Source organism: Dermacentor andersoni, chromosome 3, assembly GCF_023375885.2.
Source record: "Dermacentor andersoni chromosome 3, qqDerAnde1_hic_scaffold, whole genome shotgun sequence".
Lineage (NCBI taxonomy): Eukaryota > Metazoa > Arthropoda > Arachnida > Ixodida > Ixodidae > Dermacentor > Dermacentor andersoni.
The window spans coordinates 5,092,358-5,118,118 of record NC_092816.1 but is presented as its reverse complement, the minus strand read 5'-3'; the positions used below and the strand labels follow the sequence as shown (position 1 = coordinate 5,118,118).

Below are 25,761 nucleotides of genomic sequence, written 5' to 3'. Positions count from 1 at the left end.
ATATATATATATATATATATATATATATATATATATATATATATATATATATATATCGCACATGTAACCAATCTCACCTCGGAACTGGGCGAAGCGGTTGGTTTATTCAAATTGTTTCATCCAAGTCTGGTGCAGCTAAAGAAGGCGTTATGTCATAGTCGCTTCTAGCCCCATTTTTGCTTCAGTGCACACTAGTGTGGGGCGCTACAACGGCTGCTGATTATAACAAACTGGCAGTGATGCAAAAGAAAGTGCTGAGGATTTTTGACAATTGTCATGGTGAACCTAAAGGCTTACCAATTGATCCTTTGTTTATCAAACTTTCTCTTAAGGTGCTTGGACTTGTTGCTAATTCATTGGAAGAAAGGACACCGCGCAAAAAAGACACGAGAGAGCGACACGCACACAGCGCGTGTCGCTCTTTCGTGTCTTTTTTGCGCGGTGTCCTTTCCTCCAAGAATTTGCTCAACGCGAGAAAATTACACATTTGTCGACTGCTGCTCTACATACATAAACATAACATTTTACACACCACACGTGAAGCTTCAAGTTATGCCCTGCGTTATGAACGGATACCGACACCACGAACACGCACAAGTTATGGAAGGTCTGTTCTCGCTTATCAAATACCCGTGATAATCAATCATGTGGCTACACGCATTAACTTTAGCTTAGGTGTCAATGACGAACATTCTGGTTGCATTAGTGAACACCGCTTGTTGATTATAAACTGTATAATTGATTTATGACATTCATAGAGATGAATAGGCATGCAGAATCTATGTCATAACTACCATAATTGTATTGTTTTCTTATTCAGTTATGTGTAATGTATGCATCATCTCAAAATACTGGTGGTGTAAACTTATTTGATTTCGCATAGCCACCGAATATGTACCACTATTGCTGCTTTCTGTACGGTCTCCAAGTCCCGTCAAGTCGTCCATGACAGCTCTTTCCTAAAAGGCGCGCCTGACTCATGCGTTGGACAAACGTAGTTCGGAGCTGCAGGATGTGTCGGTAGAGCACGTCACTGTGCAGCTTGTATTGCGCCGGTGGGCGACCCAGTCGGGAAGCCGCACGCACAATACGCCCGCAGTCAGCACCGCCGGAAGGAAGCTGGTCGTCGATTGCGGCCAGAGAGAAAACCGTTGCCGAAATGGCATCCGATTACTCGTGACGGGAGCCTGTTGCGTAACTGTCTAATAGAGGCACGGGAAGCCAGAAATGACGTCAAGGTCGTGGTATGTTCACCAGACTTGTAGGTGACATTCTGACACACTCCGGCACTTGAAGACCCAGACGTCCAGACAAGTTCTTGAGCTCGCAAGGTTAGCTTGAGGCGTGATGGTCCGTACGTATACAGGGTGTTTCAGCGAACACTTTCACGAATTCTTAAGGTTTGCCTCTAGCAGATAGCACAATTATAGTTCATGAGGTCGTCTACACGATGCGGCGGGCACTACTTGCAGAAAAAAAGAATTGAAATGCATAATCAACTAATTAGCAAAACTCACTAATTAGGTTTTAAATTAGTTACCTAATGGCCCATATTGCAATTTGCAAATTCTAGCCATGGAGTTCGCAAAGCGGACCCACTTGGAACGAATTGTCAGAATGACACCAGTTCCGAGATAATAATTACCGAAATTTGCGGAGAAATGCGTTGGCGTTCCAGTTACCTTTGTGCTTGAATGCATAAAACGTTGTTTTGTTAAATAACTAAAAACTTAATTAGTGAATTTGGTAGTTAGTCGATTATGCATTTCATTTTCTTTCTGCAAGTAATGTCAGCCTCTCCGAGTAGACCAGCTCATGAACGAGAATTGTGCAATCTGCCACAGGCAACCTTTAAAATATTTTGGAACACCCGGTATGCTACTGATACACACTGATATATTTTCTCTTTTGTGTCATCGTAGGAAGCTTATTCCATCGCTATTTGGAGTCGAGAGTTGAGGGGTTCTACTCGTGACTGACTGTTGTTGCGTTTTAATGCTCTCGATACGTCGGCGCTGGAGCTTTCGCAGGCGGCTCTAAATGGCGTCGTCTCTGGCACTGTCACGTCCCGCCAGCGTTCGCGCCTTTTGCATTCCGCGGCAGTGCGCTCATGCAGCCATGCCTCCTGTCCCTTCGTTGCGTTACAGATGGTGACCAGAACAAAGAAAGTGTTCGTCGGCGGCCTCTCTGCGCCCACAACGCTGGAGGACGTCAAGAACTACTTCCAGCAGTTTGGAAGGGTGAGTTCGTCAACACGACATCGCTTCTTTGCGCCCGCGCGATCCAGACTGTTTTACATGACAACGGGCGCAACTGTGGAGAGGCTTGACGAAGAATGACCTGCCATGGGTTTTGGACTTGCCTCGGTAAAGTTTCACGTCCTAAGGCCCATATATTTTCATTATTTTCAGCATCAGTTAGGTCATCGGCGCTGGCCAGTAACGTTTATTTGTTTCTTTATTTATTTGTCGGATAACCCTTTGGGAGCCATTTCAGGATTGCGCACATAAAAAAACAAGACAAAGCAGTATGCAGCAGCTAAGCTCATGCCAACACCAATGACCATATATGCAGATTAACGAAATTACGAACAGCACTATGACATGTGCGCTTGTCAACACATTACTCCGGGCCGCGTTAAAAAGCCGGTTCAAGGGTGGCCCAATTTGATTAGGCATACTCGCAGACCAACACACGCATATATATATATATATATATATATATATATATATATATATATATATATATATATATATATATATATATATATATATATATATATATATATATATATATACTAGAAAAAAAGCAGTTCTGGGTCCGGGTAAATATTCACAGTGAAGCAGACGCGCGTGTGAAGCGGTTTATTGACGTTTCAGCCGAAGTCCGGCTTTCATCAGATAAAGGCCGGACCCCGGCTGAAACGTCAATATACCGCTTCATATGCGCGTCTGCTTCACTGTATGTATATACATAAACTCCAGAATATGCACCCCGGGTTTAAGCGCAACACAATTATTGATTCCGAACACCATAGGCAAAAAACCAAGCAATATTACTACACACATACAAAAAAGAAGAAACAACGAAAACTAAAGCTTGAATATATGTACAGACAAAACGCAAGTGGCTCTCTGAATTACTGATACGAATGCGTCGATTGATCAGCTGTAGTTGGCGTGGAAGTGCATACATATTGTTCGCGGAGAGAAGGCAAACCGGAATGCCGTTGTGCTTGTCTTATCATGCTTCCAGTTAGCCTTGTCTTGTTCCACTGCGTATGACTAGACGATTTTATTTTTGTTCTATCGTTTACTGTTTCAAAGAGCAATTGCAGGTGACGCAACTTTCGGCGCGATTCAAGTCTGGGACAGTCACTCATTTCCTTAAGGTTGCTAACGGTTACACTCTTGCCATACGCATTAATTATTAATCTTAACGCTTTCCTTCGGTATGGACGAGAGCGCGGCTTTCAGTCACTGCGGCGGCGAGGAGACTGTAGAACACGTACGTACTCTGCCACTGTCCTCGATACAGCGCACGCCGCGGCTGCCGATAGCGGCCGTGTGGGCACGCCTTGACCACAGGCCACTTTCAGAACAGTCAGTCTCGGATTGGTGACGTGGACTGTCGTCGCACCGAAAGTCGATCAAGGTTTTGCTGACCTTTTCACGGGGCAGTGGACTATTAGAAAGACCATAATTATCCTGTCCTTTTTTTGCACGCCTTTCTTTTTGTCCCTGCTCTTCATTCCGTCTTTGCTTTCCCTTCCCCTAATGCAGAGTAGCAAAGCGGGGGCTTTACCTGTGGTTTACTTCTCTGCCTTTATCTCGTTTTCACCTCTCTCTCTTAACGCTTTCCCCTGGACACTTTTAATGTAGTTTGTGTTTGATTTTGTGTGTGGATGCCAAACAATGTCTGCGCACTCTAATAAATGTCTTACTGTGTAGGGGGGGGGGGGGGGTATATGCCACAAGCCTACTTTAATGGTGCAATGGTTTAATTGACTTCTTAGGAGCTAAAGTTGGTTTGAAGCTGCTGAAACTACATAACTTACATGGCTATTCTAGTTGAGCCACGATTTTCGATGACGTATTGTAATTTGAGCACATATACAAATATTTGCTTTCACCGCGACGAGCACTGTTCAATTACAGCGGAACAACATTATTTAGTGTTAATTAGCATTTGATTCAGCCTTTATGTGTGCCCTGCACACAGCATATTTTATTTGCAAATAGTTACGACAAATAGGGAAACGGAGCTCCCCGGTAAGTGACGCTTGTGGTACTCCCGCTAGAACGGGTGCAAAACGAGAGTTGCCTGCGCAGACGCTGCGTAAGGTGCGCGTCGAGCCACTGCACAATTTGCCACTCGTAGTCCGCATCTGCTCCCATCTGTTATAGTTTTTTCACCGATAAAGCATACACGTGTTGGCGCAGTCATTGTGTATAGCGATTCGAAACTCCCCTATGAATTTATTGCGGACATGCCAGTCTCTTGAGACGCTTGGCGCGTTTCGGTTTGGTCACCTCGACAAGCTTAGCAGTAGCGATTAGTAGCGAATGTGCGTGTTCGCAGCGTCTTCTGCACTTGTAAGAGTATAGATTGCTCCGAAATTTACGACCATGATGGCATACAAAGCGCAATAAACAAAGCCACAAGAACGTCTCCAGCACGAAGACAGGCAAATCCATGTATTTCCCATCATTCCCATGGTGGGTCAACGACTGCAGCGCCAGAGTTCCCTCTAGTAATTATTGTACGAAACTCTGTGGTTGGAATAATTTCAGGCTATATTTTCACTCACAATTTTGCCTTATGGCAGCGCTGTTATTACGACGTTTGTGAACTTGCGCTTATCGTACGAACCATTGAGAAGAACTGCAAAGTGGATGAGTTCCTGCCTACGGAGTTTTCTCAACGCCCTTCTATTGTGGCTCCCTCTTTCTGTTTATGTTTCGCTCAAGTGTGAACGAAACAGGCGGGACACTAACCGCCTGGGAAGTTCCGCTATAATGCGTACGTTATGCTGCGCGATGAGGGAAATGGTTATTTGTGTGAACGCAGTAACGTTGTTTTTTTTTTTTACGTAACTTGAGTGCCCGGTTTAAAGAAGTACCAATAACGTTACCAGCCGGTGCGGAGTCTACAAATAACGCTCGCCTCCGTGAACGGCGGAAGCAGAGCAGAAGGGCGCTGTGCGGGAACACGGCGAAGCGGAAGAGGTCCCGCGCTCGTGTTGACCTTTCGTGTTGGACGGGCGCTTGCTTCCGCCGCCCAGGCATCCGGCAACTTCGTTTCGCCGGTGGGCCTTCTTCCACGGAGCAGGGGGGGCACCTGCTGCAGGATCCGTGCTTTGTGCGATTTGTTGTTTCAAGACGCGCAATGCAGCCGGATCTCAAGATGGCCGCGAGCCAGTTGCAGACGAGGCGCAGGGACAACACGCGTGCAGCAGCAGCGCTTACTTCTAAAACCGAGCCACGCTTCTCGCGCACCGCGGTTCGGACGCAGCTATAGTTGCGTGGGAAAAAGAGCATTGCTAAACGCATTTCCTACGTAACCTTTTATCACCGCGTGCGTAGGAAATCCAGCTCTTTAGAAGACAACGGTATCGTTGGCTATGGACGACTCACCAAGTGCGTCGATATGGTCAGCCTTTACCATTAGGCGCGATTAAGCACGCGTCCTTGTGCCTTGTCGGCATTCAACTTAATCGTTTCAAGACGAACAACCAGTAAGCCCACGTTGCACACTCCGAAGATGGCCAAGTGCGCCAAGGATTTTTTCGGTGTGCCGCACCCAGTGCGCCCTTTCGCTCAACACGGAAGCCACCCGAACACTAGGACTGGTGTTTATTAAACGCAAGAGGGCTCTCTCGCGTTGACCACTTGGTCGTTCGCTAAAGGCTGCAAGCCTCAAGATAAATATGTCGCAGGCCCAAACCATTGAGTGATGAAACTGTTATCGTTGGTAGCAGAGGAAGCTGACCTCGCTCGAGTGATTGTTCCGCCTGCGTCACAATAGGTTCCCTCACTTTTATGCCACCGAGGGAGGCGAAAGTCTGCTCGAAAATAACGCCGGCGTCCCGAGACGGCAGCGCGAGCCGAGGACGCGGCGGTTTCGCCACCCTCGCCGCCGCACGGGGGCAGACCGGCCGCTGGTGCGAGGGCGGAAGTGAAGCGCTGCTTCTGGGAAGGGCACGGGTCTCGCTTTCAAATTTCCGGCTGCTGGCGGAATCTTAGATGCCACTTCCGGCGCCTCCCGGAGCTCGTACAGCATTCCTCCTCTTTCGTAAAGGCTTTTATTTACTTCCGCTCATGCGCCTTACTTTATTTGTTCTTGCATCGCCATACGTTTGTACGTGATCACGTGGCAGGCTGCATAATCACATTTCGTTGTGAAAGTTCTGTCCCGCGTCGTATTCATTTTCTTGAGCGCCGAGGAGTGAACGCCCGGAATCAGCTGTTAACCTACCAGGCTTCCCATCAAAATTTCAATGCAAGCCACTCAACTGGGAACCCCAAATTTTCCCTCAAAATTTCGTGCCGCCAAAGCGAGCGTTCACGTTCCCCTTGAGTTCGACCAAACCCGACCGTCGCGCTGCACAGAATTAAGCTGAAGGCTCTCAAGCACCAATACCGGAATATAACTTAAGCAGCCTAGCTTCACGAACAGTCTGTTCTTACCCTGTCACAGTGGCGTACTTATCTCATGTACGGTTGCCACTGAACCGTCTGGCCAACTCCACAGGTACGTAATCACAATCGCGCTAGCTTTGTGGTCTCTATTCAGAACGCGTACTTGCGTCGTACATAAGCATTTCATCACGCTTACTCACATTTGTTCCTTTAGTCCACACCGGACACGTAACTTAACCGAGCAACTAAACTTGCGTAATTCACGTACACTGCAGAACCCTTAAAAAATGCGTCTGCTAATAACTCGTTCCACGCACGCTTACTAGAAAAGTCGGAACACGGCCGCCCTAAACACACACGAGCAACCCAGTCATGAATCTGCTTCCTTCCGTCCACACAGGACACGCGCTAAAGGAACTAAGAACACTTTTCAGTGCAAATTGCGCACTTACTGAAAACCTACGCGCTTAGCCTTAGAAAATAAAAAAAACGCACAAAAAAAGAAGGTTAACTAATACACACACGCGTTACCATAGGCCTCTCACCGATAATCTTGACACTCAGGTTACTCACACACACAAAAAAAAGAAAGCCTATCTACTCATTAATGAACACTCGCGAAACTAATTGTGTAAATACAACGCCTCTTTCAAAGCTCGGAGCATCTCCAACGAAAACATAAAGAAAGCTCATACCTTACATATTGAAAAAGTCTAAAAAAAAACACGCCTTCCTTCTACGGAAGTTCTCGTGGCCTCCCGTTTCAAATGTTTACAACTGACTCATACTTTTGAGCCGTACTCGAGGTGGTCGCGGTTCGAAAGCTACTCTGGCTACCGAGGAACAACAAAAGGGCTGACACACAAGACGTTACAGTCTCCTGCCAATTTGCGTCCTGGCGCCCCGCTTTCATCACGAACTCGACTGACCGCGTCGCGACTCCCTATCACCTCGTCTCGTGTTGCCACTTTGCGCTCCTTCGCACTACATGCTGCACTTCGAAAAGAACGACGGACCGACAAGGAACATAACTGTGCCGTGCCCTTTGTCCACGTCCGTGCAGAGCAGAACATGCTTCTCGGTCTCTTTTTGACCCGTGGCTCGAAAGTTCTTGATGCGCCAACGTCGTCAACGACGATCGCACCTTCCTTTTCTTCGCGCCCTGCCTTTTTGGGCGTGTCGCTGACTTTGGCTGCGCTACATTACTCACCGCATTTCGATCTTTAACACGCTTCTTTCTGCGGCGCTTTTTCTTGGAATTCCCTCTCATGTCGCCTTCTCGCGCCTCGTGCTGGCTGGTGCACACTTCGTCGGCCCGGATCGGTCTCTTACCCGCACAGTCTGAATGATTCCTAACTAAATTATCGCTCTCGTGGCTACCTAGACTGACGGAGAGCTGCGCCGATCCCTGAACAATGCAGTGGTCTTCCCTTGAGCTACGGAGGTCGCAATCCTGCGAACTGTCCTCAGCTGCATCGTCCAGCTGGCACTTTACTTCGGCACGCAGATCTTACTCGACATGGGTGCTCCTGTCTGTCGGGTCAGCTCTGTACCTCGCTAACGACCTCGCTAACATTACCTGCGACGCACACGCGCGGTGACTGTGCCAATTCATTCACAGCTGGCCTAGCTGTCTCTACAGTGCTCTGTTGGCACAGCACCTCGTCGCTCTCACTCTGGCCTTTAACGGCCTCTGTTGCCACTAAGGCATCGTTAGCTGCTAGCACTTCAAGTTCACTTATGAACGTGCTGCTAATCTCGCAGATGCTACTACTTCTGTCTGTCGGCTTTCGACGAAAATCTGCTATTTTTTTCCCACTTTCGCTGCGTCCAGCCTACAGATTTCTCAAGCCGCTGTTGACTTCCTGCGTTTAACTGGTGCAAATCTTGTATCTCTTTGTTCACTGCTGCCATTTCTTTTTCAAGCTCTTGCCGTTTTTGCTCACGCTCTTGGCGTTTTCGCTCGCGTTGTTGGCGTTTTCGCTCGCGCTCATGGCATTCTTGCCTAATTGATTCCGGTTCCTGTCTTTTGTTTAGAATTCGTTTACCTAGTTTTTCGAAGAGTTTCATATCATTGCCACTTTGCAAAATGGTTTTACGAATTTCTGCTTCCGTCAAGTCCTCCTCTACGTCTACCTCGAGCTCTTCACACAACCACAACAGGTCAGCTCCCGTCAAACACAATAGAACCATGGTCGCTACTTTAAGCTTTGGCTCTGCTGTCACACAATACTTGCTGCGATACCCACGCCAATCAAAATACAAGTAAAAGGTCCCAGCGAATCAAATCTACACACAGCGAGAAATTGAAGCCTGGTAAATCTTACAGCCAAAACCAAACGCTCACCCACTGAAGCAGCGCCATATCGCCAGTCCTTCTCCGCCGTACCCAGTCTGTTGCAAGAGGTCGTGAAACTCAAGTCGCCTCCAACTTGATCAGCATACCGGTCGGTCACCATGTGCCAAAGTCCGTGAGCTGCCGTTGCTGTCTCGGAGTCGTAGGCCGATCTACGAGCCGTAGGCTGATCTCACCGCAGCCATACAGATGTAAGAGTTGGCGGTCGTAGTTGTAGGGAGGACCTTGACTCTTCGTCGGGACTTAGGCGAGCAGGGTTTATTTACAGTATTGACGTTTTAAACAAGAGATACATTTACACAGTCTAGCGTGACTCCCAAATGGAGCCCGCAAGACGAAGCATACAGCAAACGAGCACACAGCTCACGAGTACGACGACGAGCCCACACTAGCAGCCGACAACAGCCGCTTATAACCACTTCGTGTTCCCTAGACCCCTAGGGGAGGCGAAAACGTTCGTCTAGGCATCGTAAACAAGTCGCCTCTCTGCGGGACGGTTTACACACGCAGACTTCCGCGCACTGTCAGGATTGGGGGCTCAATTCCATCGCTCGAGATACGTTGCCAAGATTGGAGTCCGGCATGAATTCGAAGGTAGCTGGCCCATGCCGTCGTCCAACTTATCCACGCTGAGGACATTGATGAAGGGAAGAACTGCTTCTCATCGAGAACGAGGAAAATGGGTTTATTTACAGTATTTAAATCAGTCTAACATGACTGCTTGAGAAAAGGAGTGTCAGTCCAACATGACTGCACGAGAGAAGTGTGTCGAGCATCCGCACAACAGCCGTTTTTAAACACTCGGTCCGTCGGCGATACAAGGCAGCGAATGTTCGTTTCGTCATCGCAAAACTAGCCGCCTCCCGCGACAAGGTGACGCGAGCGTTCGTTTACTCATTGTAAGTTCGCCGCCGCCCCGAAGAACAGTTTACGCACACAAAGGCACACACATTCCAAGGTCTGGAGCCGACGACAGAGGGGCGCCGTTCCGCAGTACAGTTTACGCCCACACACACGCAAACAAACAGGTGCGAAGGTCTGCAGCCGACGTCAGAAGGGCGCTGTTCCGGGAAGCTCGGCGACATTCTGGGTAGCTCGTTGTCCTGCTCATCTTCGTCGTGTGAGAAGCACGAAAAGACAGCTTTCCCGCGGCAGCTCGCTCACGCGTATCAAATCAGGTCCGCGCTGGGGACCTCGGGCACAATAGTTCGTCCGTCGAACCCGTTTCGTCACAACGGCGATGGGGCTGGTGGATGGAGGCGGTTTTCAGCACAAAGCCCGCTTCTTCGAACGCAGCCTAGCTGCAGCGACGGAGAGTGGGGGATGCGCGTCTTGTCCCCCAGTCGTAATTGGGTGGCAATTTTGCCTTGCAGCTCGCCATTCTTAACAGCGCCTCCATGGCCCGAAAAATCTCGACTGTCTAGCGCTGACAACCGCTAGGCAGGAAGAGAATGGCAGGTGGTCAGGGGGGGGGATTGATGTCTTGGCTCGCAGCGACCACTTGTGTATTGATGTCACCGCCCCAAACCATCCAACAAAGACAGGCAACTGCAAAATGAACCCCACAACACGGCTCTGCGCCGAGATGACGTGCATTGGCTCTCACTTTAGACCCGCTAGGCTTCAAAAAAAAAAAAAAAAAAACAACATAAGTGCAGAAACAAAAAAAAAAAAATGCTGCATTTCGCTATGCCAATTTCTGAAGCAAATTCCTGCTGACAAATTCAGCAATCATGGAGGGAATCCTGCTAAATGAGAGGGGTTCTTTTTCGCTTAAAAAAATATTAACACTAGTAACCCTAAAATTTAGGCGGGACCCTCAAACGCAGAATTCAAATTAGCCTGTTTAATCCATCCGCATTGCTATGCAACTTTCCCTTCTTATATCTAACGGAGAAGTTGTACTCTTGGAGAGTGAGGCTCTATCGGAGCAAGCGGCCATTTTTGTGTGACATTTGATTGAGCCACGTCAGAGGACAGTGGTCGGTCTCGAAGATGAACTTCGCTCCGTACAAGTAACACGACAACTTCTGTGCGGCCCAAACCAAACAAGCGCATTCCTTCTCTGAAGCGCTGTAGGCTTCCTCTCTTACATTTAGTTTACGGCTGGCATAGAGGATAGGATGCTCCTCGTTGTCGTCGCCGACCTGACTAAGTACCACGCCCATACCTCTGTCGCTTGCGTCGCATTGAACTATGAATTCCTTTGTGTAGTCTGGCGCGCGAAGCACAGGGCGAGAAACCAATAGCATTTTCAAACTTTGGAAAGCGTTCTCTTTGTCCTTATCCCAGTGTACGTTACTCGGTGCTCCCTTTCGGAGGGCGTCCGTTAATGGACTTGCCATTTGCGAGTAATTCGGAATGTACCGTTGATAGCACCCCACAAGTCCCAAAAATGAACGAAGGTCTGTTTTCGTGCACGGCTGAGAAAATTCTCCAATCGTAGCTATTTTCAGCTCAGCCGGCCGTCTCATGCCCTGACCGACAACATGGCCCAGATAAGTAACCTGCGAACAACCAAACCTACATTTTTCCGCTTTCATCGTTAAGCCGGCTTCCCTCAACCGTGAGAACACCTGTTTGAGGTGCGATACGTGTTGTTCCCAGCTGTCCGAAAAAATTGCTACATCATCAAGATAGGACAAGGCGAACTCCTATAAGTCTTTTAGGACAATATCCATTAACTTAGAGAAGCTAAACGGCGCGTTCTTCAGCCCGAAGCTGAGTGCGAGAGGGCGAAAAGTGCCTACAGGTGAGATGAATGCGGAATAGCGGCTGGCACTTTCTGAAAGGGGAATTTGCCAGTACCCCCGCACGAGATCTATAGTTGAAATGTATTTAGCAGCGCTAACTCTTTCAGTTTGCTCCTCAATGTTGGGTATCGGGTACAGCTGATCCCTAGTGATGGCATTTAACTTCCTGTAGTCAACACACGGACGAGGGTCCTTGTTAGGGGTTTCTACCAGTATTAGTGGTGACGTGTAGTCACTCTCAGCGGGCTCAATAACTCCCAACTCTAGCATGCGCTGTATCTCTGCCTCCATAATCTCTCTCTGTCTTGGAGACACCCTGTAAGGCTTTGATCTTACTGGTTCGGTTGATGTCAGCTCAATTTCATGCGTTATCAGTTCGGTTCTACCCGGCCGATCGCTGAATCTGTCGAGATATTCCCCTAACACCTCTTTTAGCTTATCTAGCTGCTCGGGTCTTAGAGCGTGCGAGCTTATCGAGTGCTCTACTACTTCTTCTAGGCCAGTTTCAGAGTTGGAGGTCGCCCTATACTCCTTAAACTTGGTACTAATGCCATCCGGCTCTTTGATGGTATAGTTAACGACTCCGCTCCGCTCTACATACGGCTTCATCAAATTACAGTGATATATCCGCACTTCCTTCCTGCGACCGGGCATTCTCAAAGCATAGTTAGTATCTGAAAGTTTGTGCAACACTTGAACGGGCCCGTCCCAGTGAACTTCAAGCTTGTTCTTTCTTGAAGGTTTGAGGATCATTACCTGGTCTCCGGCGTTAAACGTACGAAGCCTCGCATTCTTGTCGTAATAGAATTTGGCGTTCTTTTGAGCTACTCCCATGTTCTTTCCGACTAGTTCTTGGGTTGCGCTTAGCCGTTCCAGTAAATTTAGCACGTATTCAACCACTGTTGGACTCTCCCCTCTTTCCTCCCACATCTCTCTTAACATTCTCAGTGGAGAACGGAGTGTCCTCCCATACACTAGTTCTGCTGGTGAGAACCCTGTCGCTTCATGTGGAACCGTTCGCAAAGCAAACGAAGTTGCCGGCAGACAGTTCTCCCAGTCCTCCTTATGCTCGTAACAGAGCGCACGCAAAACTCGCTTAAGCACCGAATGCCACCTCTCTACACTGTTTGACTGAGGGTGATAGACAGAACTGTGTATTAACTTTACCCCGCACTTTTTCAAGAATGTGGAAGTCAGTGCGCTCGTGAATACTGACCCTTGATCTGCCTGAATTTCGGCTGGAAACCCAACTCGTGCAAACACTGTCAAAAGCGCGTCTACTACTTCGGTGGAACGGAGCTCTTTCAAAGGGATTGCTTCTGGAAACTTGGTAGCCGGACACAACATGGTAAACAAGTACCTGTAGCCCGATTTTGTTTTTGGAAGAGGCCCTACCGTGTGTATTACAAGTCGTCTGAAAGGCTTTGTTATTAAGGGCACTACCTTCAGTGGAGCTTTCCATGTCTCTCCTGGTTTACCAGATCGCTGGCAGGCGTCGCATGATCTTACAAAGTTTTCTACGTCTTTGAAACAGCCAGGCCAGTAGTATTCCATAAGCAATCTTTCCTTTGATTTGTTTATGCCTAGGTGGCCGGACCACCCATTTCCATGACAGAGACTCAAAAGGTCCTCCCTATACTTAGTAGGTACGACTAACTGATCTAAAATCCTACCCTTTCGATCTCTGTAGTGCCGATACAACAAACCTCCTCTCTCATGTATCGTCACGTTCCGCCTAGCAATGCCTTCTTTAGCTGTGTCATGTAATTTAGCTAAGCTCTCATCATTCTTTTGCTCAGCTGCCAGTGACTCTCTATCCACACGCAAGAGCTGATCAAAGTTCTTTGAGGCCGGTGATAATAACGACCCTGTCTCGCTGGTGAGTGCGTCAGCTTGCTCTTTCTGCAGGCTAGAACTTTGACACTCTAGTGCTACGCTCTCATTGAGCTGGTCAGCTGGCAGGCTCTCCCCAAGTGTTCTTTTGTCCCTCGGGCCTAGCTCGGATTCGGGTATTGAAGTTATCCCCTTTTCTGCTTCCGCTGGAGGAGCTTGAGCATTTTCAGCCGAAAGCGCCGTGATCTTACATGCTTGGCCTCGGGTCAATGCTTGTACTATGCCCTCTCCCAGTTTGAGCCCTTTGTCACGCAGTAACTGATTCGAACGATTCGAAAAGATGTAAGGATACTGCAGTGACAAAAATTTGGAAACTGCAGCCTCAGTCTCTAGCTCCCCGAATGGTCCATTGATTTTGACTTTGGCCATGGGCAGACATACGCTGTGTTCTTCTACAACCTGTTTTATCCATGCTACTTCTCCGGTGAAGTCATCTACCGTCACGTAAGACGGATGGACAATGTCCATCGTGGCGGCACTGTCTCTTAGCACTCGGCATGGTTTTCCATTAACTTGCAGGTCGTGAAGATATGGACTTAAAAGTTCCATATTCTCATCTTTTTCCTCCACGTAGGAGAAAACTACGCTAGACTTCTCGCAGTTTACAGCTATATGTCCCAGTTTGTGGCATTTGTAACAGCGAATTGGTCTAAAAGATTCGAATTTTCTTTTCTGTTCTTTTTGTGCGGTTTCTCCGTTAAGTTTCTCCTCCCTCTTTTCTGCGGGCTTTTCCGCCATGTCTACAGGCTCCGATTGTCTAGTCTGCGCACCCTTCTTGAACGGAAATGGTTTCCGCGGTCCATTTCGACCGTCCCAGTTTCCCTCCTCGGCGTTCAACTTTCTACGGGTTGCGTACTCTTCGGCTAATTCAGCCGCCCTTTCCACAGTGTTTACATTACCTCTGTCTTGCACCCACAGTTTCACAGCTTGGGGGATGGTTTTGTAAAACTGCTCTAGACACATGCATTCAATGATCATGTCTCTGCTGTCCTACGCTTCCGCGCTTTTAAGCCACTCGACTAGGTTGGCCTTTAAGCTATATGCAAACTCCGGATAGCCCTCGCTATCTTTCTTGCCTGTGCTCCTAAACCTTTGCCGAAAAGCTTCGGCTGAAAGGCGGTATTTCTTCAGGAGACTCGCCTTAACTTTTGCATAATCATATGCATCCTGTGCACTCAATCTGGCGATTACTTCCGCCGCCTCACACGGCAACATAGACAGCAACCGCTGTGGCCATGTATTCGTGCCGAAGTTCATCTTTTCGCAAGTCCTTTCAAAATTGCTTAGGAACAAGCCTATGTCGGTCCCGACCTCAAATGGCTTTAATAGCCTGTCCATGCGGTACGATTCTGCCTCACTTGATCGTCCCAGAGCGCCTTCACTTCCTTGAGACAACTCCAAACGTTTGCTTTCAAGTTCAAGTTGCATTTTTCTTAACTCGCGATCTTTATCGCGTTCTTCTCTTTCCCGTTCTTCTCTTTCCCGTTTCTCTCTCTTTTTGAGAAGTTCCAATCCCAGTTCAATTTCTTCCTCACTGGCCTGTTCGGAAATGATATGCGATAATTCCGATTTTAGCATTTCCTCGCGTACATCTAGGCCCAGTTCCTCACCAACAATCAACAACTCGTCTCTCAGCAGTGTCCTTAACTCCATGATTGCTGCTTTACTGCCTTGATTCTGCTCTCTAAATCTAGCTAGGAAAACACAACCTAGCTAACACTCAACAATCTAGCTTCCTTACAGTTCTAAACAGAACAACCACAAAATGAAGCCTAGAGAGTCAAAGCAAGAATCAAGCACTCACCGCAGATACAGCACCATGTCGCAAAGTCCATCCCACCGCTGCCACCAGTTGTCAGGATTGGGGGCTCAATCCCATCGCTCGAGATCCGTTGCCAAGATTGGAGCCCGGCATGAATTCGAAGGTAGCTGGCCCATGCCGTCGTCCAACTTATCCACGCTGAGGACGTTGATGAAGGGAAGAACTGCTTCTCATCGAGAACGAGGAAAATGGGTTTATTTACAGTATTTAAATCAGTCTAACATGACTGCTTGAGAAAAGGAGTGTCAGTCCAACATGACTGCACGAGAGAAGTGTGTCGAGCATCCGCACAACAGCCGTTTTTAAACACTCGGTCCGTCGGCGATACAAGGCAGCGAATGTTCGTTTCGTCATCGCAAAACTAGCCGCCTCCCGCGACAAGATGACGCGAGCGTTCGTTTACTCATTGTAAGTTCGCCGCCGCCCCGAAGAACAGTTTACGCACACAAAGGCACACACATTCCAAGGTCTGGAGCCGACGACAGAGGGGCGCCGTTCCGCAGTACAGTTTACGCCCACACACACGCAAACATACAGGTGCGAAGGTCTGGAGCCGACGTCAGAAGGGCGCCGTTCCGGGAAGCTCGGCGACATTCTGGGTAGCTCGTTGTCCTGCTCATCTTCGTCGTGTGAGAAGCACGAAAAGACAGCTTTCCCGCGGCAGCTCGCTCACGCGTATCAAATCAGGTCCGCGCTGGGGACCTCGGGCACAATAGTTCGTCCGTCGAACCCGTTTCGTCACAACGGCGATGGGGCTGGTGGATGGAGGCAGTTTTCAGCACAAAGCCCGCTTCTTCGAACGCAGCCTAGCTGCAGCGACGGAGAGTGGGGATGCGCGTCTTGTCCCCCAGTCGTAATTGGGTGGCAATTTTGCCTTGCAGCTCGCCATTCTTAACAGCACACACTTCTTTGCGCGAGGTTCACGGTCCGGAGCCGATGTCAGACGGACTTCGTAGAACTCGGGGCTTGTGTCCGGAAAGGTGCCTTTTATTCCCCGAGCTGACCCCCGCAGCGTGGCCGTCGCGGTGTCCATTGTCTTGCGTCCCCGTAGCCAGTGGTCGCGACTCCAGGCGGCGCCTCTAAATTCCAGAGCTGCCGTAGTCCGCAGTTCTCTGAATTAAGTTCATGGTTGGTTAGCGCTGTCCGCGCTGGTTCTCTGTAGGGCGCCCCCACCGCGGGTCGATCGAAACACGTGCAGCGGGCTGAAATAGCTTTGCAGAGCAGTACCCCTGTAGGCCGATCCTAACACTTGGAACCGGCGCACAAGCGCGGGCCTCGGCGGGGCACTCACTTGCGGGTCCCCATGTTAAGGTGGGACTGGCTCGCTGTTTCCCGCGTGCGTCTTGCTCGCCGAAGCAGGCGCGTTCAGCGCGGCTGTCGCTGAACGCTTTTAAAGGGGCTGCTTCCTTGGGATGTGTGACGCACGACCCGCCATGGCGGCTCGTAGGCGTTGCGTTGGCAAGTGCGGGTTCGACCACCGCCCGCACTTGAACTGCAAAAGTGCTCTTGCGTGCTGGTATTTCGGCGCATGTTAGGTAACCCTAGAAGCAGTCAAAATTAACCCGGAGGCCTCCACTACATAGTGCGCCTCATAATCACATGGTGGTCTTGGCACGTAATACTCCAGACTATAACTTAAAATAACTTTGGTAACAGCACGTGCAATGGCATTTTAATCCGAGCGACTCTTTTTCGATCACTTGCCTGTTCAGGTTTTGTCTTTCGCTGGACGCTTTTGTTTGCCGTGAGCATTCTTTTCTGGATAAATTAACCATCTGTCAGGCCCGCCGTCGTGCGACACCGCCTCAGCTCGGCTCCACTTGGCGCTTCCGTCGGCGAAGCCATGGCGAGTCGATTCGACGGCGACCCGTGCGGGTTGCACGTGTGGCGATGTCGTGGAGGAATGCCAGAAACTCAAAAAGCGGACTCGGGCATTTTGCGTGTTTGAGAGCAGAGAGAGCATTTAAGCAGAATGACAAAGCGAGATATAAAACAAAGGAAGAGATCGGAATACGCGACAGGAAAAACAATAGAACGCAAGAGCTTAAAAATACACTGCATGAGAGAAAGAAAAAAGAAAGACGGAGGAAATATTTTGTGAGATGGAAGACAATGAATTGCATGTACGATAAAGAAAAAAAATGTGGCCTCATAGAAGTTCAAGATACACACGGGGAAGCTGGACTAGGCCTACGTATGGTGCGACGCGGCGCATACTATAATGCTAGCCGTAATTGTACGTGAAAAACGGAAGGAAAAGAAAAGTGCTGCACGGAGCAGCAAACTCTCCGTCCTCTGCTTCAGGAGCCAAATCGATGCCGACGGGCGACGATAACAACGCTTCCGGCAAGCTGGGCGCGTTGGATCGAGCTGGGACGCCTCGCGCGGCGAGTCGGCGCCGGCGCGGTTTGCTCGCGCTGTGCCAGCAGTCAAACTGCACGCGCGCTCTTGTTTGCAGCAACAGAAATGGCGCGAATTTTACTTTTTGTCTTCAAGCCAATAGCAAAACTATTCGCTTCCACCTCGGGCAAATGTTGTACGCGGCTGGAAACTTGACGCTGGTGCTCAGCATGAAAGAACGGGTCTTTTTAGTGCTGCAATAGCGACATTCGAAGCGATGGAAACACACGAAACGTGGTTTTCCGGACGTCGCCACGCCGTGTGTGAAGGTATGCTTGGACATTGCAATTCAATAGAGGGGGCGAGCGCGAATATAGTCGCTCGCTCTTTTGTGGCACTGCTACGACACTCTTGCGAGCCCTCAATTTTCGTTACATTGGCGTGCTCAAAAGAACTAGTCGCTTTAATGCACAGAGCTAATGATTCATGAAATGTGTCCATTATATTCACGCCACTTAAATGTCTATGCAATTCGCCGGATCACTCCTACTGCGACTACATATTGAAAAAGAAAGCGCAATGGAAAAATAAACGTAAAGTAAGCATAAATCAGGATTTTCGTAATAGGGCCGCCTCACGGAGGACTTCTGACGCATTACTATTTTCTATTGCAGCGCTATCGCAGGTCGGGGACAGACATCACGCTCTGCAAAAGTAATCTAAAAATATGAATGGAATTAACTCGATTTGATTTGCAGATCAGAGTAAATGTTTCCGGTAAACGAGACCACCGCTCCATGTGTACAGCACATCCCAGGCGTACATGCATGTACCTTGCGGTGTAGCATGCGGTGAAGGTATATATACCTTCACCGCATGCTAAAGTAACAGGATCTTGCCCTGGCCGCCAGCGCGAGACGAGAGAGGCAATGAAGCCTATGAAGCATCGGCAGTGGAATCGAGTGAGGCATCAGATCGCCCGGAGGAACCATCTAAAGAAGACACGTATTTTGCGTTAATCTCGATTTAGTAAACAATTTTTTGACCCTAACACGGCGACGAGGACTTCACCCAGCCTCTACGGACAGGCAAAAAAATGACGCAAATATCCGGCGATGCCATTAGCAATGTTGACACGTAGGAGCACAAGAAACGCGGTCACCGGTGATTTGAGGACTGACGACTAAACAAGGACCACGACGCGGAACGGGAAGCGTAAGCGTCATCTCCCGTGTTTCAAAAAAGATTCATTCTTTCATTAAACACGCCAATACCATGTTGTGCCCCGACCGGTTTCAAAACCACGAAGTGCGCTGTCTTAAAGCCATCCCATAGTCCGCCATCCGTCGCATAGTTTTTTGCGCTTCTGCTGCGACAGGTGTCGCGGCGCTCGCGGGCGAACAACAAGCGAAGCCATTTGCAGCGCCTGGCTGTGGCCGGAAATTTAGCCTTGAAATTTGGCGTTAGAAAATCAGGTGTTCTAATATTCAATGAAAACAGTGGACAGCCAGTGGCAATACAGGGCCAGGAAATACGTCGGGTACAAAGGTATAAATATCTTCGTCTATGGATAGACGAAGGCAATAGATAAATGGAAACACAGGAAAAAACAATAACAGTGAATAGGAAGCGAAATGGCAGCCATAATCAAGCAGAGAGCGCTATGGCGATACAATAGGTACGAGGTGCTCCGGGGTATGTGGAAAGGTGTAATAGTTCGAGGACTTACTTTTGGAAATGGCGTTGTTTGCTTGAAATCAGGGGTTCAAGCAGGACTCGACGGGAACCAAAGGTCAGTGGGTCGCCTCGCATTGGGCGCTCACGGGAAGACTACAAATGAAGCTGTGTAGGGTGATATGGGCTGGACTAGTTTTGAAGTGAGGGAAGCTCACAGCAAAATTGATTATGAAGTGCGACTGAGGAATATCGAAAACAATAAATAGTCTGGGAGAGTGTTGAGGTATCTGTACAGGAAAATCATTGATTCACAGTGGAGGAAAAGGACTAGAAAGCTTACCAGCAGGTATGCAGCCTGTATGGTGATCAACGTGGCAACAAAGAATATCAAGTGGAAAATCAGAGAGGCTGATCTCATGGGCGGCGGCAATGGAAAAGCAACCTGCCATGATTAACTACTTAAGAGAAAAAAAAAACGATATCAGGAAAGAAACAATTTATGATAACTCCAAGGGAAGCTCATTACTTTTCGAAGCGCATCGGGTTTCCTTAAAACACGCACCTATAAAGCGAGATATAAGAAGGAAGAAGCATGTGCTTGGTGTGGTAAAGCTAGGGAAACGATAGAGCATGTTTCATTAGAATGTGAAAATATCTGCCCAGCGGTCGATTTGGGCACCAATGGACTCCTTGAAGCCCTTGTTCAGCAAGAGCACGGGGAAAAGCAAACATGTCCGCAATAGATATTAGTAATTGGAAGATTGGTGGTAGAAAAGCAGGGAAACGACAAAAAACGGAGACGTAGAACAACAAAGTTCACAATAGGGGGTCAGAAAATTTGCTTATGGGAATTCATCGTGCGTTTTTTCTTCTTCTTTTTTACCTAGGTAGTACATTAGGCAGTATAATAGCAAGAGCTTGGTGGCGCAACCCACCGGCCCGTTCCAAAGGGGACGCTCATAAGATCCGTCCATCCATTCCATCCATTCAACTGCGTTATACCTCTGGAAAAGAACTCCTTTCCACAACACTTGAGCGCTCCCCCTTGCAAGATGACAAACCCACTGGCCCAACAGCTAACCACTGCAGGCTTTCAGAGTATCGATGCGCGCTCCCGTGTCCGCCAGGAGCGCAGACACGAGGTTACCTCGCCATTCTGCACTGACGAGTGTTCCGGGCTGGGGGTGGCCAGGGGGAAGGTGTGCGGCTAAGATATGCTAAGGGGTTAAGTGAAATGCTGGCATCTTACGTGCCCAAACCACGCGATATCATTATGCGGCGCGCCGTTGCGGTGGACTCCGGTTCAGTTTTGACCACCCGCGGTTCTTTGACCCGATGCATGGTACGCGGGTGCATTTCGCCCCCAATACAGTCGCGGCCGGCGCGGCCAGGTTTCGATCCCGCCACTCGGGCCTTCGCCAAGCGCAGCACCGAAGCTCGCAGGGCAGGCAGGGTCAGACCCTCCCTCGTGGAACGAAGAGCACGGTTTGTGACACAGTCCGAGTTTCGAGTGCCTCAGTTACCAGCTTCCGCCGTGAAGAAAGAGTGCACCGCGATGAACGCGCAGTCCGACTAACATTAATGAAGTTAAATTGAATGTACTGGAGGACATCGCTTGCGTTATGGAATGCCTGAGGGCGATAGAAGATACCTGTAAGTTTTCCTAATTATCATAGTTGCATAGGTCGAAAGTAGGCTCTAGATGTACGTGCGTTAATAACGTGTGCAGCACTTGTTATGATAACTAAACTTTATATACATATTAATTACTTAAAATGAAAGATTTGCTCATCCTGTGAGTAAAAGCACCGGTTTAGCCCAGTGGTGTTAAATAAATTAAACTGACCGTTAAGTCTCTCTGCAAGTAGAGGAGATGGTAACGGCACGTTGTACTGCGCGCGACGCGTAGCTCGCGGTGCGAAAAACTTGCACACGTGACATTGATCTCGGTGCATGGCTGTATTTGTTAGGTGATTTTTAAGCGCACGTGCAATGAGAAAGCGCATTTCTTCAAGTATCGTTCAGGAACCGCGCAGTATATGTGTGCGGAAAAGTTGGCTTTTATTTCCGTCGGCACCATCCGCAGGGGCGCAAGGATCTCGTAGTGTTTCGGGGCACAGGGCAGAGATTCCCGACCTTCGAGTGCAGCTTGAAGTGCGCACGCTCCACACTCGAGGAGGCCCCGCAGAGGAGCAGCCGCGGCGTTGAGCTTTTCGCATTCGGAGATATACACTAACAGATGCATGGTCGACCGAGCTCTTTTAAGTCGACTCTGTCACAATACAGGTGGCCACGGCTACGCCACTGGGCGTCTCTGTGAATGACAAGCATTTCCGAGGCGCACTAAATACGGCTTTCCGTCTTCGTAAACTTGGCGTCACAAGAAAGGAAGCCGGGAAAGAAAGGCAAACACTGGCAGCGGCTTCGAACGCCCGTCGCTCTGCGAACTCATCGCGTTGCTTCTCTGCTGACGACAATCGTGCAAAGAACACGCCAGCATTGCGTGCTCGCCAGGACGGCACGCTGGCGGAGAGCGGCACATTGTGACGCCGCCTCAGTGAATGAGCGCACTGAAGGGAACTCCTTGCAGGAGTCGCTAATGACGCCGCTGGGGTGTTCGCCGTGCTTTATTTCGCGCGACTTTTTATTCCTGGCGCTGCTTTACAGAACGCTCGAGTTTGGCGCGCGTGCCAGGCTCCTGCGTCCCTTATGACCAGGCAGAACCGCACACGCAGGAAAAAGTGACGTGTCTTGGTTTCTTTTTGTTTTATTTGCAAGAAATTAGCCGGCTATCTTGTTTTAAGAAAATAAAACCCGATTCCCTTTGAGCTACTTTCGATACCGTCTGAGACGGGTGCGCTCTCTGAATTCGAGAAGAAAGACCGAACTGAGCGGCAGAGAGCACGAAGGGGCGAGCGCAATTAGCGACGGGTGGAACTCGGCACCGATAATGGTAATTGGGGCGCGAGCGAAAGTTGAGAAGCTGAATTCGTTGTCCGACGTATCCCTCTCTAGATCCTCCTCCGCCAGAGCATGCGCTTTCGTTGGGAAGGAGGGCCGCTCTTTCCCGTGCTCATACATCTGTCACGATTCGTTCTCACAAGGCGAGGGTGCCTCTTCGTGCTGCTTGCTCAGTTGTGGCGCCCGTCGGGTCACTGCTTACGTCAATAACATGCTGAAAACCGAGCACTTGTTCGTTTTTTTACAGACGGTCTGTCTGCACGTAGTAAAAGCTGGCTTCTCTGCAGTGGCGAGTGCTTGGGAAGAAGCCCACCTTTCAGTGTTCATATTACAGCTTCGCTGTAATGTGAGCTACTGCAGACCGCTTTAAATTGCTGTCAACCGTTTCCGTGCGGCCACGGCGCATCACATGGCGAACGAAGATCACTGGCCCGAAGTTCTGTTTTGAAAAGTAGTTGTCAATGGTCGTAAAATGATTTTTAGGCTGTATTACGTATTTTCTTCATGCCTTATTTTTAATCCTTTACCTGCAAGTTTGCTAATTTCATCACACCTTTTATTTATCCGCTGTGCTCGGCTGCGCGTCCCTTTCCACCCGCTTTGTGACTCGAATAGAGTACAGGTTACGGGGCCTTCCGAACGCCATTTCCTTTTTATAGTCACAAGCAAAATATCGGCTGCACCCGTTTGTTGTCTAGTCCACACCGCTGTTATTTAGTGTTACGCCTATCGTGCTTTATTAGTATCATGCAATCGATAAAAATTTCGTAGTGGGCTGCTAGATGGTTGAACATACAAGCGTTGGTGCGCAAAAACAACAAAAGACCAGACTGGAGCGAGTTCACAAACACAGGTCACCGAGCGCAAACTATCGATAGTATATTTGGCATATTTTTCCAGGAACTAGAGAATATAGATGTGGTCCAATCGCACGTGCAACGCGATAGGATTTGACCAGCCAGTGCATGCCCGGCCGCAGAAGATGCACCGAGGCTACTGTGTGCATGCAGCAGCCGAGCATGTGTCGTCTTCGTCGCCACTACGCTTTCAATCTCGGCCCGCTTTCTCTTTCGGTAAGATCGTCCGCTGCGTTTGTCAGCGGTGGCTTCAGTGGCGAAACACCAGAAGAGAGGTGGACGTCCCTATTCAAGCCGTCAGTCGCGTCTTCTTCCTGAAGGAGTGCCTCGTCTGCTTCATCGCAGGTGCCACCACATGAAGACTGGATTTCCTCCAGGAACGTGAAGCAGTGCTGGCAGACCTGGTCGGTGTCGCGAATATCCTCAGCCTCTGGCTTCCGCAGGGAGGCAACACCCAATACGTTTACGCAACTAAAGACTCTTTTTCTTCGCAATCTTCTTGTGAATGCGTATATAATCGGCGCAGAATACTCGGACCGAGCTATGAGCCACATGCATCCCGTGTAGTGAGCAGCTTGACCTAGTTGAAACATTTATACTGAACAGCACCGCACTCTTTCTGTTGCTTTTGCTGCGCCGCCATCCTGGCTGACATTCCGGTATGTCTCACGGTGTCACGTTCTACGAACAAGGCCATACCCGCTGCGGTTGCTTAATAGCTGTGGTGCTGGGCTGCTAAGCACGAGGTTGCGGGATCGAATCCCGGCCACGGCGGCCGCACTTTCGATGGGGGTGAAATTGGAAAACAGCCGTGTACATACATTTAGGCGCACGTTTTATAAGGAACCCCAGGTGGTCCAACTTTCCGGAGTCCCCCACTACGGCGTCCCTCATAATCAGATGGTGGTTCTGGCTCGTAAAGCCCCATAACTTATGTTTTGTAACAAGGCCGTCTAAAGCTATTCACTGTGAAAACCTGTGGGCCACGCTCATCATCGAACGACAATGTCCGTCTGGCGCCACCTCTGCTGTTCTCGGCCTGGCGTCAGAAAGGTCCTGACAAAACGTAATAAATTAGGCAGACTTTAGCTCAGCCATGTCACACTGCACTTTTTTGGACAGCGGAAACGCAGAGGTCGAGGTAAGACAGGAAGACCTTATCTGTGAGGGACGCAAAAAATGGCTCGCGAAATTACTCAGCCTTTTAGAAAGGCACAGTGTGAGTTGCACGCTGTGGTGCCGGAGAAGGTATCCATTGCACGTGGGGGAGCAGGCAGTGAGGTCACAATGGCGCACCTGCCAATTACGGGCTCCGTCACTTACGGATCAGCGTGCCTTGGCGCCGCTTCCAGGTGTGCGCAGCAGGCGGACAAAGTCAGCCTCGACGTGCACTCGCGGTGTCTCGCATGCTGGCGACGAGCGAATCGTGGAAGTGCGGCGCCCGCAGAGCTGGCAGGCTGCACACTCGGCACGCGTCAGCACTTTCGAGGGCGCCAGCCCCCCGCACACGCTAGACACAAATAAAATCTAACAATACATTTTTGTTGGAAACAAGCTGCCAGAGCGAAGTTCTGAAGCAGCAAAGAAATTACGACTAGATTTGCGTACAATGCAACCTGACAGACCACCACCGAAGGTACTGAAGCCAGCACAATCAACATGACCACTTTGGCCCGTTATATTTTGGGAATAAAGCAAATGAGGAAACATATTGTCGCACCCACATTTTACCCGATATAAGCGGACTTCCATCCAAATTTCTTTCAAAAATTGGAACCGCAGTTTTTTTTAATTTTCTTTCTTGAACATGGGTGTTTTTCAAGTTGTTTATTCACCTATTTTTTCTTCTCCTGTGTTTCATGTTGGAAGATGATATTTTGCATAAATGTTGCAATGAGAACGTTTTATGTTTGACACTTCTTTCAAGTTTCTGTATGAAGTGGAAAACTCTCCAAGACGCATCAAAGTAGCAAAAATTATTCGATTTCGTCCATCTTTGGAATCTTTTTACATTTTTTTTATTTTGTGGACACCCGTCGTGGTTGCTAAGTGGCTATGGTGTTAGGCTGCTGAGCACGAGATCGCGGGACCGAAGAAATGCGAAAACGCCCGTGTACTTAGACTTAGGTGCACGTTAAAGAAACTCAGGTGGTCGAAATTTCCTGAGCCCTCCTCTGCAGCGTGCCTCATAATCAGAAAGTGGTTATGGCACGTTATACCCCAAGTTTACTTTTTTAAATTTTTTAGTTTGTGGACAGCATTAAAAACGCGTGGAACTAATTTACTGTGAAGCGTGTTAAAATGCATAGAAACGTTTTTCGACAGAACGTTTTTAGTTTCCATTCAATTCGGCCGTGAAATCAGAAAATATTGTGGTAAGCAACAGAAGCACGCTCACCCCGACACCTTCATATATTTCCAAGCGAAGCATCTACTGCCTCACAAGTGGCGTTGTAGTGAT

General features: G+C 49.0%; 1 protein-coding gene across 3 annotated transcripts in view; it reads left to right on the top strand.

Moving 5' to 3' along the window:
* Positions 1 to 25,761, top strand: part of Rbp6 (RNA-binding protein 6) — a 1,068,785-nt gene that overhangs the window by 559,599 nt on the left and 483,425 nt on the right. For all 3 annotated transcript variants that reach the window (XM_050169782.3, XM_050169781.3, XM_050169783.3), the window contains one exon: positions 2,148 to 2,240. In XM_050169782.3, the coding sequence (XP_050025739.1) occupies positions 2,148 to 2,240 (93 nt within the window). The remainder of the gene's footprint in view (positions 1 to 2,147; positions 2,241 to 25,761) is intronic.